This window comes from Gracilinanus agilis, chromosome 1 (genome assembly GCF_016433145.1).
Source record: "Gracilinanus agilis isolate LMUSP501 chromosome 1, AgileGrace, whole genome shotgun sequence".
NCBI classification, from domain to species: Eukaryota; Metazoa; Chordata; class Mammalia; order Didelphimorphia; family Didelphidae; genus Gracilinanus; species Gracilinanus agilis.
In genome coordinates, this window is record NC_058130.1 from 141,883,072 (window position 1) to 141,903,388 (window position 20,317).

A 20,317-nucleotide genomic window follows, 5' to 3' on the forward strand; every position below is an offset into this window, starting at 1 on the left:
CCTCACACCTAGCAGATTGGCTAAAATGAAAGAAGGGGAGAGTAATGAATGTTGGAGGGGATGTGGCAAAATTGGGACATTAATGCATTGCTGGTGGAGCTATGAACTGATCCAGCCAATTTCTGGCTGGCAATTTGGAATCATGCTCAAAGGGCTATAAAAGAATGCCTGCCCTTTGATCCAGCCATACCATTGCTGGGTTTGTACCCCAAAGAGATCATAGATAAATAAACTTGTACGAAAATATTTATAGCTGCGCTTTTTGTGGTGGCAACAAATTGGAAAAGGAGGATATGTCCTTCAACTGGGGAATGGCTGAACAAACTGTGATATATGCGGGTGATGGAATACTATTGTGCTAAAAGGAATAATAAACTGGAGGAGTTCCAGGCGAACTGGAGAGACCTCCAGGAACAGATGCAGAGCGAAAGGAGCAGAGCCAGAAGAACATTGTACACAGAGACTGATATACTGTGGTAAAATCGAATGTAATGGACCTCTGTACCAGCAGCAATACAGTGACCCAGGACAATTCTGAGGGATTTATGGTAAAGAACGCTACCCACATTCAGAGGAAGGACTGCAGGAGTGGAAACATATAAGAAAAACAACTGCTTGAACGCATGGGTTGGGGTGGACATGATTGAGGGTGTGGATTCGAAACTACCACACCAATGCAACTACCAACAATTTGGAAATTGGTCTTGATCAAGGACACATGACAAAACTAGTGGAAATGTGCATCGGCCATGGGCGGGGGGAGTGCGAGGGGCGAAGGGGAAAGGAGGAGCATGAATCATGTAATCATGTTAAAATGAATATTAATAAATGTTTTAAAAAAAAGTTGTTCATGGCTTTTGTCTGGCTAAAATGCTCAAAATGAATCAACAGTGTAATATAGTCATTCAAAAACCTAATCCTATCTTATACTGCACTGAGAATTAGGGTGTCCAGAATTGTTATATCCTCCTAAACCACAGAACAGCACCAAGACCACATCTGGAATATTTTGTTCAGTACTGAATCCCATAGTTTAGGAAGTACATTAATAAGCTGAAGACTATCAGAAAGAGGGTGGTTAGAATGGTGAAGGAACTTCAAGATATTGCCATATAGCTTAATCTGAAGGAGCAGAGACTATTGTTCATAGGGAAGGAAAAAAAACAAGACTTGGGAGGAACAAGTATCTGAAGAGCTAGTATTTGTTAAAGGGATTAAATTTGTTCTGCTTGATCCTAGAAAGCAGGACCAGAAACAATGCATAGAAATGTCAGAGGAGCAGATTTTAGACTAACCTAAAAAAATAAACTTTCTAATATTTACAGCTATCCAAAAGTAGAATGGGGCTTGCCTCATAAGATAGCATGTTATAGAAGTCTTTAAGAAAAGGTTGGATAATCACTTGGCAGATATGCTATATTGAATAGTGATGACAAACCTGTGGCACATATGCCAAAGATGGCATGCAGAGCTTTTTTTGTGGGTACACAACCTCTCTGCCCTACCCTTGAGTTCATTACTAGAGGGACATTAGTAGAGGGACTAGGGTAGAGCTGCTCCCCTCCCCCTCTCTACCATTCCTGATGACATTTTTTCACATCACACACACACACACACACACACACACACACACAGCAGCCTTATGGAAGCACATACTCCCCTCCCCCTCTCCACCCTGGCTGAGGACATTCTTTATTTCACTAGCTCTCTGCCCAGCAACCCAATGGGAGTGTTTTCTCCCACCTTGTGTGGGATTAAGGAGTGCATGCCCCGGGGGGTGGGAGGTGAGGGGGGAGACAAGGCACAGAGTCTCTAAAAGGTTTGCCATCACTGCAACAGAGGGAATTATTGTTAGGTAAGGTCAGAGTAGATGACCTCTGAGGTTCTTTTCAAGTCTGAGATTTATGTTTCTGCAAATTTACTTTTACTTTGACATTGAAATTTAATATTTTATGTTTTTCATCTACTTCTGAAATATTGGCTGCATGACCCTAGGCAAGTCATTTAACCTCATTGTTCTCAACAATTCTCTAAAACTATCAGATGCATAATTAGTGTTAACCTGCATTAGTAGAAGGAATTTCCTCATCTGAGAGTATAACAGTGAAATCATATCTAGTTCCTACTCTTTCACTATATTTTTTATATATTCATTTAAAGAACAAAATTATTTCCAGTTGAATCATTCCTGGAGAGATTTTAAACATCATATATCTGTGTTGGTTGGCAGTGGCAGTGGATCAGTATCTAGAAATACTTTTTAGTATATCATTTCATTTCATTTCATTTCCCATTTGAGCTAATGGATTTGTACTGTCTTCCTCCCAATAGAGATGGAGTACCACCTTACAGAACCCGAAAGCAACACCGAAGGGAGATGCAGGAAAGTGTCAAAGCCAATGGACGGGTACCACTACCTCACATTCCTGTAAGTAGCAGGATTTTTTGTGAAATGCCACATAATGGGAGAAGTTTTGGATTTGGAACCAGAGGACCTGGGTTCATATTCTAGCTATGCAAGTTTTACTACCTCTGTGACTTTAGTCAAATCTTAACTTCTCTGACCTTGAGTTTCCTTATTTATAAAATGAGTAGTTGGACCATAGATGATCTCCAAGGACTCTGCCAACTCTTAAACTTATAATCTTCTTATATATAAACTTATTAATATAAACTTATATCTTCTGAAGCTAATTTTAAATAGCATTGTCTCAACTCATACTCTCTCCTCCACCCCTTGTCAGTGATTTTCAAACCACTAAAAATCCATCATGTGGTCAGTTGTTTTCTTTGACCTTTTGCCCCATATTACCAACTGTTACTCAGGGTGGCTTGTGTTGGTATTAGCACCATATTGGTTGACTCCTTTAATAGAGAGATGTTTTCCAAGAATTCCAGTGATCTCTGCCTGTCTCTAGTAAAAGAAATTACTATTTTAGTTTAAGTTTTTGACTTGATAAGTGACATCTATATGTTATTAATCATATTAAGTTTACTCATTCCTGAAACCTGGCATGAAAAGTACTACAGGTATAGAATACCATACCTGGAATCAGGAAGACCTTGGTTCAGATTTGGCCTCAGATACTTCCTAGCAGTGTGACTCTGGGCAAGTCACTTAACCCCCATTGCCTAGCCCTTACCACTCTCCTGTCTAGAATTCAATACACAGAAATCAATACAAAATCCTTACCTTCTGTCTTAGAATCCATACTGTGTATTGGTTCTAAGGCAGAAGAGTGGTAAGGGCTTGGCAATGGGGGTTAAGTCATTTGTCCAGGGTTACACAGCTAAGAAGTGTCTGGGGCCAGATTTGAACCTAAGACCTCCTGTCTCTAGTGTAATGCAGGATTTCTTGCATTTGCAATATTACCCTAGGCAATTCTATCAGCAGAATGGAACCCTGGCCTGGCAGGTGCCACCCGCATGCCATCCTAGGTCCTAACAGTTGGGCTGTGACTATAAAAGCCCCTGCAAACCCAACCTTGGGGTTCTGATTTCCTTGACCTCACCCAGACACCCAGCTACCCCTGATTTCCTCTTGGGGATCCCAGGGGGTTGAAGGGAGGTGGAACATGGGTAGGAATTTAGCTTAGAGTAGCCTAGGATAGGGACATCCCTAAACCAACTTAACAATCTGTTTAGTTGGTGGATCAAACAATATCAGGGCAGTGTCAGATTATCTCTGGCTGAGGGCTGGTTCCCTCAGCCTGACCTTACCTTCTGTGTCCTTTGCCAACTCTTGCCAGTCGCCCCTAGCAACAGTTTCTCAAGTCCCTGAACCTTCTTACCTCAGTTTCCCTTCCCAGTTTTAAAATAAATCCCTTAGCCTAATTCTGTGAGTTCCTGTAATTCTTATATCTTCACCTAGGCTAAAGGGACTGAGGAGAGGAGAGAATACCAATTAGTTGAGTTTCCAGGGGAGAGAAACCAAAGCCTTCATTGTTACCAGGAAGTTGAGCACCACTTCCTGTTGGGTTCTGCTTTCACCCAATAGGAAGGCAGTTACTCCAGCAGGGAGGGGCCAGTTACTCAACATCTTAAAGGAGCCTTCAGCTGGCAGTGGGGATTGACTGGGAATCACAGCTCAGACTGCTCAAAATGGATAGCCCCAAATCTTCTGCTGATCTAGTTACTGGCTCCCAGGCCCCTGGTGACTCACTTTTACTACCGGCATCTTAATATCCATCACATTACCTATTACACTAGACCTGACTCTCAATCCACTGAACCACTCAGCTGCCCCAAGGATTTTTAAAAGAAAAGAAAATACAGGTGACATTTAAGATTCAGATGAACATAAATAAGATTTCTTTCACTTTGGATAACTAGACTCTAGCAGTCAATTAGGAATTTCCCTTTATCCCCTTCAGAGAATAGGCTACTCAGATTTTCCTTTCTTGCCCATTTAGAAATAAGATCCAAGCAGAATCATTCTTATTTTAAAGATCTGAAATTTTTTATTTTACCTGCTAAAATAAATGATTTTTCTTGAGATTTAAGAAGGCTTATATTGCTTTGATCATCTAATCATGTATAAAGCTCTGGTTGTGGAAACTTGCTAGCCCTAGGTTAATCTTACTCAGTTGCTTTTACTTTGTGGTTGCTGTGGAAAAGGCTAGCTGGGTGCCTTTATTCCTTTCAGTATCATTTTTTACTATAATCATTGCTTTGTTAGAGATGAAATTTGAAGGATTGGCTTTTTTTTTTTTTTTTTGCCGAACAGTGGGACATACCATGTAAATATTCTGTGACTTCAAAGGTTGCCAGTAGAATCCTCTTAAATAATAGTAGTTTTCTATGGATCATTAGTACCAACATGTCTTCACTAAACTATAGATTATAAATTCTGAAATTGCAATATTAAAATATGTATAATAAGCTCTGTTTAACCATTTTTCACCCACAAATAATTTATTCTATTAAGTTGAATTAAGTTAATATTACAGTAGATACTTAGAGAAGAACTAGTTTCAATTTATGTTATATATTATTTTTGAAGGGGAAAGGAATTCAGGATATCATCCAGAAGGAGTCATTGGGAAGTATAATTTACTACTGTCATTTAATAGCCTTTAGAAGGAGTATATTTAAAAAACTAACATATCTTCTGCACCAGTGTATTTGAAAATTTCTTTTCATCTTTACACGTGTTTTATGAGAATTTCTTAGATTTTTTCCTTTCTCACTTTGATTTCCAGAAAATAACTGTATTTTTTATGTAATAGAAGCATGTTTGTTAGATCTCCTGAGAATAGAATAACTTCATATATCTTGATACCTCATGTCAACCCAACCATGGAAATAGAGCTATCTTAAAACAATAAACTTGTGGGCAACTAGGTGGCTCAGTGGATTGAGAGCCAGGCCTAAAGACAGGAGGTCCTGGGTTCAAATTTGACCTCAGACACTTCCTACCTGTGTGACCTGTTGTGAGGAAGATGTACTTCCTAATTAATACTTAATCAATACCTAATCTAATCTTCCTCACAAAAGACCCACTTAACCCCCATTACCTAGCCCTTATTGCTCTTCTGCCTTAGAACCAATACGTAGTATTGATTCTAGGACAGAAGGTAAGGGTTTAAAAAAAAACAACCCATAAATTTGTGCTTAGTTAGCAGAAAGTAAATATTTTGCTTATCTTTGCAAAATTATAATAGACTCAATTTTGTGACCATCTTAGAGAATTTTATCAGAGCAATTGCTGAAAATGGATTTGCTTTGAAACCTCTCCAGGAGACTAACTTGCTTTGATAACTCTTACATAAAATTAATGATGAACATTTTCTCCATATTTTTTATGTTCTTAATCTTATGCTCATAGGCCTAGAGCTGGTATTTCCTTATAAATATCTTGAACCTCTTTGCAGTACATTCACTTAGTCCATCATTTTTATAGTTTCATTATTCAGGCATTTAAAAAAATTTTTCTAAGAAGTTCATCTCATGGATACCAAAGGCTTTTCTGCATAGTATTCTTTTTTCTTGATGTTTCTGTATGAACTATGGATACACAACAGCTCTCACTTTACATCCCATATGTATGACGACAAGAAAGCTGTTTATCTGCCCTGCTCTTTTAGTTTCAAGAGCAGCAGCTGTTTGCTGTACATGTGCTAAGTCTAAAAACAAGGCAGAGAAACAGAAGCTGTAAAAACCTAACTGAAAAACAAAGTGGTTAAAGGGCATTTTCATGGAAAATAAGATCAGTCTTATTTTTAAAAGAATCAGTGCTTACATGCTCTACATAAAAGCAGCACATGATATGATGAAAATTCTTAGGGAAATAATTAAGGAATTTGGCTAAATTCATCAAAATGTGCTATATTCTAAGTATTAGCAGCTGTATGAAGTTAAAATTTGTTTGACAAGCCTCATTGGAAAAAGTATCCCAGATTCAAGGGTAGACCCTCTATAGACAACAAATAAATGCAGACTAATGTACCACAGTAAAAAATGCGAGTCTTACAAACACTTATTTCTTCTCTAAATATCTCTCACCTTCCTTTCCAATCCAATCATCAAAAATGGAAAAAAGAGAGGTGGTCTAGCAAAAAAAGCTTAGGACCTGAAATCAGAAGGCCTCTGACTCCATACTTCCTGTGACAACTGAGAGACAAGAGATTCTACTTATATGAACCTTAGCTTTTTCATCTATTGAAATGGAAATAATTCCTATTCCATCTACCTTAGAACGTTATTGTTTGAGTTGTAAAAGATACTTCTTTTGCGTATGCACACACGTCCCCCAAAGGTAGGAACATTTATGCTGGTGAATTTTTTGTACTTCTTTGCTAACTAGAAAGAATTTCAAACATTATCCTGGAGATACTGTTTTTAAGTATGTGAAGAATATATTAAAATCAATACAAAGTATTTAAATACAGTATAATTTGGGAGGTCAGACACTAGCAATTGGAAAGATTAGGATAGCTTTCATATAGAAGATTATGTTCTAGCTACATATTAAAAGAAGAGAGGGATTGTATAAGGTGGAGTAGGAAGAGAATACATTCAAGGTCCAGGGGATGAACATTGAAAGAGTACAGAGACAGGACTGTTATGTATGAGGGACAAGAGGAGGCTAGTTTGATTGAATTACAGAGTACAGTAGATGTAAAATATATGATGAAGCTGAAAAAGATAGGTTGCCAGATTATGAAGTTCTCTAAAAGCTAAAGAGAAGAGTGTATATCTGATCCCAGAGCAGAGATATCGAACCTTTTAGAGACCTTAAGAGACTAAGTGCCCAAACTGCAACCTTCATGCCACATGTGAGCCCCAGGGAGGGAGGAAGTGCTCCCATTGGACTGCTGGGCAGATGAATGGGTCTTGTGAGAAATGTCCTCAGGCATGTGGAGAGGGGGAAGGGAGCAGCCCCTTCTGGTACATGTGCCATAGGTTACTCATCATGGTCCTAGAGTCAATGAGAAATCATTGATGTTTTTTATTAGGAGGTGTGACCTAGTGCTGCACTTAGGGAAAATCATATTGAGAACTGGATAGAATTAACTAGCATGGGGATGTTTGAATTGGAGAGACCGAGTAAGAGGCTATCATAATGATATTTGTAGGTGAGGAAGGCCCTGAACTAAGGTGTATCTGTGTAAATAGAGAGAAAAGGGTCAGATGTGAGAGACAGATAGAGGAAATAACAATGATTGATTCATCAGCAAAGGAGACTTAGAAGGTGTAGTCAAACAGGTAGGAAGAGAACTAAGGAAGAACAGTATCATGAAAGCCTAGAGAGGATGGATATAATAGGAGGATAGGGTGGTGGACAGTTATTACATTATTTGGAACAAATTCAATGAAAAAAAGTGACATTGAATAGATGTGGAGTTGAGATCTGTGAAATGTCTTACTCTTCTTTTGAAGCAGACAGGAAATGTGGGTCTTTGTTTCTGTACATTTGTTCTTTTTTTTTAAAACCCATATTTATATGCGTGTGTGTGTGTGTGTGTGTGTGTGTGTGTGTAAAACCCTCAATACTGGGTATTGGCTCCAAGGCAGAAGAGTGGTAAGGGCTAGGTAGGCAATGGGAGGTCAAGTGACTTGCCCAGGGTCACACAGCTGGGAAGTATCTGAGGCCAGATTTGAACCTAGGACCTCCCGTCTCTAGGCCTCTCAATCCACTGAGCTACCTAGCTGCCCCCTCTATACATTTGTTCTGTGGCATCTCTTAATTGAATGTATTAAGTTGGACAGGATGGATACACACAGGAAGGAAAAATAAAAAGTAATAAGCATTTATTAAGCACCTGATTTGTGCCAGGCCCTGTGCTAAGGACTTTACAAATATCTCATTTGATCCTGTGAGTGAATAAGTAAATGTTGCTGCTGTTTGGCATCCTGTGCTCAACCTGGTATTTCCCTAATAAGCAGATGAACAGAAGAGGAAAAAGTAGAATGTATAATCTTCTTCACTGAACTCAAGTTGTGTTAGATCTTCCCTGTACAAGACAGTACAAGAAATTTAGAATCAGAATTGTCTGACTCTGAAACAGTGGGAGGAGCTTCAAGTAGTATAGAGCTAAAGACCTAGAGCAGCCCTAGTAGGAGAGCCACAGCTCTTCCAGGCTGCTTGGGAGCTTCTTCTAGTTAAAAGAGCATGTCTTTTACTTCCTTGGATCAGATCCTTTTGCATTTTCCTTGAGAAATATTGGTAAGCATCTTAAAGATCATTTTCTCTGAAGGTAACACAAGTGAAACAGTGATGAATATCCTAGGCTAGGTCACCAGAAAACTTTATTTGATTCAGAAGTAAATTACTCCATCTTTGTTATGAAGTCAAGTTGGAAGGGACCTATAAGGTCCCTTCCCACCCAGCTATTCACTGTTGTTTTTTTTTTAAAGGAGCACCTGTTACAAATGTACTCAACCTGGCATACCACTATCAAAGAAACAAGGCAAGAGTTCTTTGCAAAATCGCTGAAAATAAGAATTAGAAACAAAAACTTTAGCCATTTAGTTATCTCCTTTGGTCTGAAACCAAGACATCTTGTTTTTCCTGTATCACATTCACACCTTAGTGTGTTTCATAGTGAAGTTTTATGTAAAGTTTTAGTACAAAATCTTGCTTTTGCTTTGTTCTTTGTCCACTGCAGAGCATTCATAACCATAAAGTTTCATTCATTTATGTTATGTTTACATAAGGGTGCCTGATTTAATAGCGCAACAGCAGTCAGCTCATCTGTTTGACTAATGTTATGCTAATATCTTTATTGTCTTGTTTTTCTATCAGATATTCTTTCTGAAATTTTTAACCCATTTGTCTTCTATAACCAGAGCAATATGATATTTTAAATTGACCATGAATTTATGACAAAAGAAATTTGTGAGTGGCTTTATGAATAGAAAATAAGAGTCATATAACTTTGAGGTCAAAAGGATTTCAGAGATCATCTTGTCTAACTTGCTTACTTTACAAAATTAGAAAGAGAAAGAAAGCATCTGAAATAGAGGGATGATCTATCAGTAAGTGGGATGGTATATAAAACTTGAGCAGTGCTTTAGACTCTCTCTTTATCTTCTAGCGCACTTACCGAATGCCAAAGGAAATCCGTGTTGAACCACAGAAGTTTGCAGCAGAGCTTATCAATCGGCTGGAGGCCGTCCAGCGTACACGAGAAGCAGAAGAAAAATTAGAGGAGCGTCTAAAACGTGTCCGAGCAGTGAGTAGGCTGGCATATTTCACTGACCAACCAACAAGTTGTAAAACTTTTCTCTTCTGCTAATTATCAACTTTCTGCTAACACCAGAAATCTTTCTCTTTAGAGCCTATCCCAGGGGAACTCCTGCACTGTGAATCCTGAGCACAACATAGGCTCGGGCAGCTGGTTCAGGTGTAAACATCTTTCAAATGTGTGGAATACAAAAGGGACAACATGTCATAGATGCAAAGTTTTATTATTTAAATTGGCTTGTTGTAATTAAATATGTTAGTCTAATTCTTAATGATTTTACCCTCAACTCTCCTTTAGGCCAGCCATTTTAGGCCATTTTCCATGACTGATGGTCAGGTTGGAGAATCAATCCTATAGCATCATAGAAAGAGTTCTAGACTAATAAGTAGAAGTCCTGGGTTTGAGTCCCAAATCTGATTCTTGAACAAAAAGCATCTATTAAACATGTACTATATGTGCTAAGCAATGAAGATATAAATATAAAAGTAAGGGTGTTCTCTGCCCTTAAGTAGCTTACATTCAAATATGAGGATACAACACATATAGGAGAACAGTGGCCAGGGAAAGGAATTTTAGACTAGGTAAAGTGGGATTCACAGAGAATATGAGTAGAGATATTAGAAAGTTTATTGTCATACTCTTTACAGTAGCAATGGTAACAATGATGTGATGATCCCTGTTCCTAGAGCCAAGATTGAGAGCATGGACCAGGTTGAGGGAAGTAGCTGAATGGGAGTGGTACACTTGTATGGCAAGGTACCTGATCAGTTGCAAAGTTACTAAGGTCTCCATGCTGAGTAGGTTCTCTTTTCTGGGCTAAATGGGTCAGCTAGATATATATGTTGTCACTCTTCCTAGATGCATTACTTTGGGCAAGTCACATAAATTCTCTAAGCCTCATTTTATTTATTTGTAAAAAGTAGGTTAATCATTCTTTACTATCTACCTTCCAGGATCATTGTGAGAAAAAAACTTTGTAAACTTGAATGCTCCATATCAGAGGATCATAACTTTATTTGTGTCCTGGAACCCTTTGGCAATCTGTTGAAGCCTATGGATCATCTCTAAATAATGTTTTTTAAAGTACATAATATAGAATTCACAGTATTCCAAAGGAAGCCAATTATAAATACTTATCAAAATATTAAAAACAAAAATAAATGTTCATAGCCCTCATGCCTGATGGTAAGAACCTATACTCAAGAAGACCTGAATTCAAATCCTGTATGACCCTGGGCAAGTTATGTAAGCTCTCTCTGCCTCAGATTCCTTATCTGTAAAATGAGAATAAAAGTAGCATCTACTTCCAGGAGTTATTGTGAGGATGAAACGAGGTAATTGGTAAATAGCTTTATAAGCCACAAAGTGCTATATAAATGTTAGATGTCATTATAGGAATATGAGGAAGATGAACCATATTCATTTGTTGTTGTCAATATCTTTTTTTATTGGATACAAGATTAATCTTTCTGGTTCTAAGTTGAAAATACTCTCTTTTATAGCCCCTTTATACCTTAACTTGAATTCTTTCTCCCAGTATCACAACATACTTCACTAGGTCCTTTTTATCTGCCTCTAAAAAGGTCTCTTAATAATAGCTAACATGACATGAACTGATGAGAACAAAATAAGCAGAACTGGGAGAACATTGCACACAGAGACAGCAATATTGTACAGTGATCAACTGTGAAAGACTTAGCGACTCCCAGCAATATAATGATCCAGGAAAATGCTGAAGGATTTATAACAAGGAATGCTATCCACCTCCAGAGAAAGAACTATTGGAGTCAGATATAGATCAAAGCATACTATTTTTCAGATTGGTTTATTTATGTTTTGGTTTTATATGAGTGTTCTCTTACAACAATGAGCAGTATAGATATGTTTTGTGTAGTACATGTATAAACCAAATCAAATTTCTTATATCTCCAAGAAGGGGGAGGGTAGGGAAGGAGACATTTTGATCTTATACTTCCAGAAACCGTATGTTGAAAATTGTTATTATATGTAATTGGGGAAAATGTCTTTGAATAAAGAAATTTAAAAAATTTTAAGACCCTTTTCATAAAAAAATAATAATAGCTAGCATGTATATAGTATTTTAGGGTTTGCAAAATGCTTTGCACTTGGTATATCATTTGGTCCTCGTGAAAAGCCTGTAATGTATGTATGCTTTTAAAAAATTTATCATTTACTAAAATTTATTTTTAGGCCTTTTTTTTTTTGAGTTCTAAATTCTCTCTCTTCATCTAGCTTCTCCCTAACCCATTGAGAGGGGCAAGCAATAGGCTCTCAATTATAAATGTGAAGTCATTTAAAATATTTCTGCATTGGCCATATTGCCAAAAAAATTAAATTAAGTGAAAAATTTTTCTTCATTTTGCACTCACAGTTCAACAGTTCTCTCTCTAGAGAAGAACAGCATTTTTTATGATGATTCCTTCAGAATTATTTTGAATCACTGTATTGATCAGAGTAGCATAGTCTTTCAGAGTTTTAACATCATTGCAGTATTGCTGTTACTGTGAACAGTGTTCTGGTTCTGCTCGCTTCACTTTACATTGGTCCATAAAAGTCTTCCCAGGTTTTTTTGAAACCATCTCCTCTGTCAGTTCTTAAAGCACAATAGTATTCCATAATAGAGTTATATTCTATGACTTTAGTCATTCCCCAGTTGATGGATATCACCTCAATTCTCAATTTCTAGTTCTTTGCTTCCACAAAAATTGCACATAAAAGTAGTTTTATACATATCAGTCCTTTTTGGGATACAGACCTAATAGTGGTCTTGCTGAATCAAAGGGTATGCACAATTTTGCAGCCCTTTGAACATAATTTCAAATTGCTCTCCAAAATGGTTGGACCAGTTCAAAGCTCTGTCATCAGTGCATTAGTGTGCCTATTTTTCCACATCTCCTCCAGCATTTATCATTTTGCTTCTCTGTCATATTAACCAATCTTATAGATGTGAATTGTTTATTTGCTTATCTCTAATCAAGTTATTTAGAGCATTTTTATATGTAACTAACTATAGATAGCTTTGAGTTCTTCTGAAAACTACCTATTCATATCTCTTTAGCATTTGTCAATTATAGGATGGCTCTAATTTTTATAGATTTTATTTTGTTTCCCATATATTTGAGAAATAAGATCTTTATCAGAAAAATTTGCTATAATTTTTTTCCAGTTTCCTACTTTCCTTCTAATTTTGGTTGCATTAGTTTTGTTTTGTGCAAAACCTTTTAAATTTAATCAAAATTATCCATTGTATTTCCTTTGATTCTCTATCTCTTTCTTGATTATAAACTCTTATCCATAGATCTGAAAAGTAAAATTTTCCATGCTCCCTTAATTACTTATATCACTCTATATCTTAAGTCATTTATTCATTTCGACCTTATCTTGTTATACAGTGTGATATATGGCTCCCTACCAATTTCTGTCAAATTTTCCCAGCAATTTTTGTCAAATAATGACTTCTTGCCCCCAAACTTGGACTGTTGTGTTTATCAAACACTAGATTACTATGGTTATTTACTATTATGTATATTTATTGTATACCTAATCTATTCCACTGATCCACTACTCTTATTTCTTAGCCATTACTGCTTTGTAATATAGTTGGAAATATTATAATGTTAGACTGCCTTCCTTCACGTTTTCTTAATTATTCTTAGCCATTTGTTCTTCCAAATGAATTTTGTTACTTTTTTCTATACCTTTAAAATAATGCTTTATAGTCTGATTAGTATAGTGCTGAATAAATAAATTTAGGTAAAAAAATTTTATATTAGCTCAGACTACCCATTAACAATTAATATTTCTCCAGTTGTTCATCTCTGCCTTTATTTGTGTGAAAAATATTTTGTAATTATGTTCAGGTAGTTCTTGGGTTTGTCTTGGCAGGTATGTTCCCAAGTATTAATTGTCTGCAGTTGTTTTAAATGGAATTTCTCTCTCTTATCTCTTCCTTCAGTATTTGTTAGTAATATATAGAAATACTTTGATTCATGTGGGTTTATTTTATCTACTGCAACTTTCCTAAAGTTGTTCATTGTTTCAGCTAGTTTTTTAGTTGATTCTTTATGGTTTTCTAAGTGCCTTTTTTTCTTTCAACTTCTCGTTCTTGTTTTATTGCTACAGCTATAATTTCTAGTACAGTATTGAATAATAGTGCTGATAATGGATATCCTTGCCTCAACATTGATTTTAATGGAAAGGCTTCTAGATCATGCTTGCTCTTGATTTTAGATGAATACTACTTATTTTAAGAAGGGCTTTATTTATTCCTATGCTTTCTGATATTTTTAATAAGAATAGGCATTGTATTCACTTACAAACTTTTTCTGCATATTTTGATATGATCATATGGTTTTTTGATTGGTTTTGTTATTGATATGGAATTATGCTTGTCGTTTTCCCAATATTGTATCAGCCCATAATTCTTACCTGGTCATAGGATATGATCTTTTTGGTATGCTGCTATTAATCTCCTTGCTAGTATTTTACTTAAAATATGCATTAATATTCATTAGGGAAATGGGCTATAGTTTTCTTTCTCTATTTTTGTTTTTTTTCTGGTTTAGCTATCATAGGAGGAATTTGGTAGGATTCCTTGTTTATCAATTTTTCCAAGTAGTTTATATAGTATCAGAATTAATTTTTCTTTAAATATTTGGTAGAATTCACTTGAAATTCATCTAGTCTTGGGTTGGGGTTTTTTTTCCCTTTAGGGAGCTAATTTTTTGTCCAATTTCTTTTTCTAAAATAGGGTTATTTAATATTCCATTTCCCCTTCTGAAAACCTGGGAAATTTATATAAACATTCATTCATTTCATTTAGATTATTGGTTTTATTGGTATATACCTGGGCAAAAAACTCCTTGTAATTGCTTTAATTTCATCATTAGTGGTGCATTATAAGGATAAAAAATAATAAAGGCTGCTATAATAATATAAATTAGTATTTTAATTAAAGCCATGCTGATAGATAAAGTTATTAGACCACGCGCTTGTAAGAATTCAAAACTTGCCGCCTGCGCCATTATTGTCTCCCATCTCCTTCCGAGTCTGCTGGCCAAGAGCCCACTCCCCCCTAACCCAGGAGATTTAAACTCTTCTCTGCATGGAGACGTAGGCATCCCCACGCCCAAAGAACTGGAAATGGAAACCCGTTGGGCCACGGGAAATGTAGTTTGACAATTTCCACATGTCCATAGAAAATATATATACTTTTAGATGGCATTTCCCAAATTTCACTTTTATAATTCCCCGTGAGTTCCGGCAAAAAAAGGTTAGTCCTTTTTCTTCGCTGGACCTGTAAAAATAGACAACTTCTAAAATTTAGGAATTTGGGGGATAAAAGAAATAGATAAACAAATGGTTAAAATTAGCCGCATTGACAAAAAACCAATTTGGGGGCAGTCCCCTATTGGTATAACAGTGTACAATTAGAACAAATTATACAACTCAATTTCCCATAGTTCAATCAACTGCACCCCAAAGTTCAAAATTTGGTCTTCATGGTACAGTGAAGGCTTTTCAGACATCTTCATGGTGTCTTCACCAAACAGGTTCGTCGTCTGGATTCTGGGGAGATGGCAAGATCCTTATCCTGAAATTATTCTCAAAAGAATTTAAACTTTACATTATAGATTACAAAACATACATTTTCTTCTAAGATTTATACAATTCCCCGTGAAATTACTCCTAAAAGAGTTAAATATACATATATTTTTACATTATCGAATTTTAAAAAACTTAACAGATATCCCCCTAAGGTAAATCTTAAACACACCTTTTTTCTTAAAAAGGGTACCTCAGGTCAGCTAAGGATGGCAAAATACAAAGAATAGAATTCAAGAAAAAAGAAGAAAAAATTAACTTGTGAATGAAATGTAAAATGTGCAAAAAATGTAGGGAAAATAAACTTAGACCTTCGAATGAAGGCCTAATTAAAGTGAATTCAGCAGTGTGCAATTACCCATTCAGGGCCAGGACTTAAGGAAAATGTCTCTCTCTGATCTGACTTTTTTATCAGCTTTTCAGGGAAGTGAGCTAAATAAATAACCAATCTTAGGTGCTTTCTAGGAATCTAAGTTGAGGGGACCCACATCCTCTAAAGTTTTAGAAAAGACTGGGACTCCGGGACTCAAACCCCAATTTCCAAGCCCTAAAGTATTGGCATAGAACTTTTACAGCATTCACCCTTTTTATTTTTGATACTGGTAATTTTGTTTCCTTTTTTAAAATCAAAGTAACCAATAATTTATCTGTTGTTTTTTTGTTGTCATTTTACCCATAACATCAACTGCTGTTTTAGTTAAGTGGTTTTTCTACTTTCAATTTTATTAACATCTCCTTTGATTTTTTTTTTTTTTTAGGATTTCTATTTTGGTGTTTAGGAGTTTTAAATTTATTCTTCTAAGATTTTTAATTACATGCTCTATTCTTTTTTATTGATATCAGCATTTAGAAATGTAAAATTTCCCTTAAGTACTGTTTTGGTTACTTCCCTTAAATTTTGGTATGTTGTCTCATTGCTTTTCTCTTTAATGAAATTATTGCTTATTTCTATAATTTGTTCTTTGACTCACTCATTCTTTAGGATTAGATTATTTGGTTTCAAATTAATTTCTAATCTATACTTTCAAGGCCTTTTATTCAGTATAATTGTTATTGCATTATTATCTTATAAGATTACATTTAATATTTATGCATTTAGTTGTGAAATTTTCATGTCCTAATACATGGTCAGTTTTTGTGAAGGTGTCATGCACAGCTGAGAAAAAGATGAATTATATTTCTTTTCCTATTTAGTTTTCTCCAGTGGTCTATCATATCTAACTTTTCTAAAATTCTCTTCATCCCCTTAATTTCTTTCTTATTTATTGTATATTTAGATTTATCTGGTTCTGAGAGGAGAAAGTTGAGTATAGTTTTATTTTCTATTTCTGAAATTTATTTAACTTCCTTTAAGAATTTGGAGACTATGCTATTTGGTACATATATATTTAGTATTAATATTACTTCATTGTCTTTTTTAGCAAAGTGTCATTTTCTTGACTCTTAATTAGCTCTATTTTTGCTTTTGCTTTATTTGATATCATGATTACTTCTCCTCAGCTGAAGCATAATCCTGCCCTTATTTTAACTCTGTGTCTTTCTTTTTCAAGTGTATTTCTTATAAACAACATATTGTGGGATTCTGATTTCTAATCCATTTTGCTCTCCTTTTCCCTTTTATGTGTAAATTTATCCTAATCATATTTACAATTACAATTACTATGTATTTTCCTCCATCCTATTTTCTTTTGTTTATTTTTCTCTCTCTTTTTTTTACTTTGTCCCTCCACAAAAATCTGTTTCTTTTCTGACCACTTCCTCCCTTAACCTGCCCTTCCTCTTACTACCACCCTCTTTCTCTTATTCCTTTCTCTTCTTCTCTGTTGAGTAAGATAAATTTTGATACCAAATGAGTGTGTATGTATATATATTTCTCCCATTTTGAACTAATTCTGATGATAGTGAGTTTCAAGCATTGACTGCCACCCCAACCTTCATTTCCCCCTCCATTATAAAATCTCTCTTTTTTTTTCATAAAATTCTCTTCTATCATGTCTCTTTTATTGAGAGAAATTTTCCCATTACATCCCTCTTTCTCACCCCTCCATTTTTTTTAGATTATGCCAACATAACTCATTCCTTGCTCTTTTTCTATTAAGACTCCTCTTAACTGCCCTAATATTGATAAAATTCTTAGAATTACATATCTTACCTTCTCATCTAAGAATGTAATTAGTTTACCCTTTTTGAGACCCTTTAGAGTTCTCTTTCATGTTTACCTTTTTATACTTCTGTTGACTCTTATATTTGAATGTTGGATTTTCTATTCAACTTTTGCCTTTTCTGTTTCATTAAACATTCATTTTCTCCATTGAAGAATTATGCTCAGTTTTTTGCTGGGTAAATTATTCTTGGTTATAATCTTATCTCCTTTACCTTCTTGAACATCATGGTCCAAGCCCTCTATTCTTTTAATGTAGAAACTACAAAGTCTTGTGTGATTCTGACTGATTGCTTGCAGCATTTTCCCCTTGACCTGGAAGGTCTAGAATTTGACCATAATATTCCTGAGAGTTTCCATTTTGGTATTTCTATCAGAAGGTATATGCTTTCAATTCCTATTTTATCTTCTAGTTCCAAGATATCAGGACACTTTTCCTTTATAAATTTCTTAAATGATGTCTAGGCTCTTTTTTTTTAATCATGGCTTTCAGAGATAGTCCAATAATTCTCAAAATTGTTCTCTATAATCTGTTTTGGATCAGTTATTTTTCCAGTCAGAGAGTTTACATTTTCTATTTTTTATTTTCTTTATTTATTTTTAAATGTTTTTCCATGTTTACATGATTCATTTTCTTTCCCTTCCAGAGCCAAAAAGCAATTCTACTGGGTTGTACAAATGTTGTTGCTTGATACCTATTTCCATTTTATTCATTTTTGCTATAGAGTAATTTTTTAAGGCCTAAACCCCATATATACATGTGATAAGTGATGTCATATGTTTTGCTTTTGCATTTCTATTCCCATAGTTCTTTCTTTTACATAAGTCCTTCAGGAGTGTCCTGGCTTGTTGCATTGCAACTAGTAGCAAAGTCCATTACATTGGATTTTTTCGCAATGTGTTATTTTCTGTATACAGTGTAATTTTGTTGTTTCATTCATTTGGCTTTGTTTCATTGTTTCTTGATGTCTCATTGAGTCATTAGCTTCCACTTGCCCAATTTTAATTTTTAATGAATTATTGCTTTAGTGAATTTTGGGCCTCTTTTGCCATTTAACCAATTCTATTTTTTAGAATGTTATTTTATTCAGTATTTTTTGTGCTTTTTTACCAAGTCCTTAATTCTCTTTTCATAATTTTCTTCTACAGCTCTCATTTCTTTTCCCAATTTTTTCTTATGTCACTCTTATATGATTTAAAGGGAGAAGAAGGGGAGTTTGCAATTACTTTAGTTCTTCCAGAAATTCTTGCTTGGCTTGTGTCTAATTTGCATTTTTAAAGCTTTTCTTGTAGCTATTTTCACATTGTTTTCTTCAGAGTTTATGTCTTAATTTTCCCAGACAGCATAGCTTTTTTTTTTTTTTTTTTTTTTACAAGTTAAGGACTTGCCGAGGTTTACCTGGTGTCCGAAGCTACTTCCTGACTTTAGGCCCAATGCTCTTTCCTTTACCCTTCTACCTGCCTTTGTAGTGACTTTTTATGGCCAGGTTCTTTTCTGTTGTTTGTTAATTTTTTTCAACTTATTTCTTTACTTTGAACTTTGTGTCAAAGTTGGGTTTTTCTCATATGTGGAAAAGTAGGAGTGTGGGGCACTTTCCCAAGCTTCGGGATTTTTCATGCTATTTTCACAGCTAATTCTGGGAGGGTCTATGTTTTTAGTGCTTCCAAGATGATATCATCCAGGGAGAGGTGTGGTCTGTGCTCTTCTGGTCTGAACTCTGTTTTTTTACCAGGAAAGATCTCTGCATCCCTCGCCACCCTAGAACTTTGTATGAGCAATGGATTTGGAAATAGTGCCTAGTCCTGCATCTGGTGCCAGCAAAGGGGTCCCATTTAAACTCAGGCCAGATGCCTGATCTTCTTACCATTTGGGGGCCGAGAGCTCCTAAAACTACTACTGCCACAGACACCACCTCCAAGACCCACCTTTGTTTTTGCTGCTTCATTTTCTGTAGGCTGGCTTCTCACTCCGATGTCACAGACCTCTCCTTCTTTTTTAGTTGGCTTGGACTGGAAAAAAAATGTCTCATCTCAACCTTTTCTTGATTCTGCTACTCCACATTTCAATTTGAAGCATTCATTTAATATGTTTAGAGAGTAATATTGAGAGAGCCAAGCTGCATTGCTACCTCTACTCTGCCATCTTAGCTGTATCCCATATGTGTACTTAATACCCCAATTTTTGAGGTGGAGAAATTGGAACTGTGAGCAGTTAAGTGATTTTCCCAGAGTCATATACAGGTTTTCAGTTCAGGTCTCCTGATGGCAAGTCCAGCACTCTTTGCATTGTACCACCTAAATATCTTAACAACTCCTCCCTGGCTGAGTTTTTTCAATAGCTGCCCTCAATATTACCTCAATTAATTCCTATTTTGTCCCCAGTTTCTCTAAAAGACTTCCTTTTTTCATTCTTGCCTCTCATTTCAAACATCCAACACTCACAGGTTAGTTTCTTATATGATTTAGGCTGTCAAATGATTTTCCTTTTATATAAACATTTGTATATTATATGTTGTAATATATAATATATAAACATTTACCCTTATATAAACATTAACATATCTGAAACTCAAAATTCATGTTACAAGCATAACTTGCTATGTTTGCCAAGAGAGGGCAGTTAACCGTTCCATATATTTCTGAATGATCCTCTTGAAATAATGAGTCTAGGATTGATTAAGGTCTTTTTTTGGTAAGGATAGTGCAAAGTGATGTTTGGGTGAATGGTATTATATAGAAGTATTTAATATGACTTGAAGTATCCCTTTTCACTAGTTTCTGGTGTATCTCTCAGGCCATAGGAGATTAAAGAAAAGTGATTGAGGGCATCACACAGAAAGTT

At 35.6% G+C, this 20,317-nt stretch overlaps 1 protein-coding gene across 2 annotated transcripts in view; it reads left to right on the forward strand.

The window, feature by feature from the left end:
* AXIN1 (axin 1) overlaps positions 1-20,317 on the forward strand; it is a 176,438-nt gene that overhangs the window by 126,155 nt on the left and 29,966 nt on the right. For both annotated transcript variants that reach the window (XM_044657625.1, XM_044657620.1), the window contains exons 3-4: positions 2,332-2,428; positions 9,540-9,677. In XM_044657625.1, the coding sequence (XP_044513560.1) occupies positions 2,332-2,428; positions 9,540-9,677 (235 nt within the window). The remainder of the gene's footprint in view (positions 1-2,331; positions 2,429-9,539; positions 9,678-20,317) is intronic.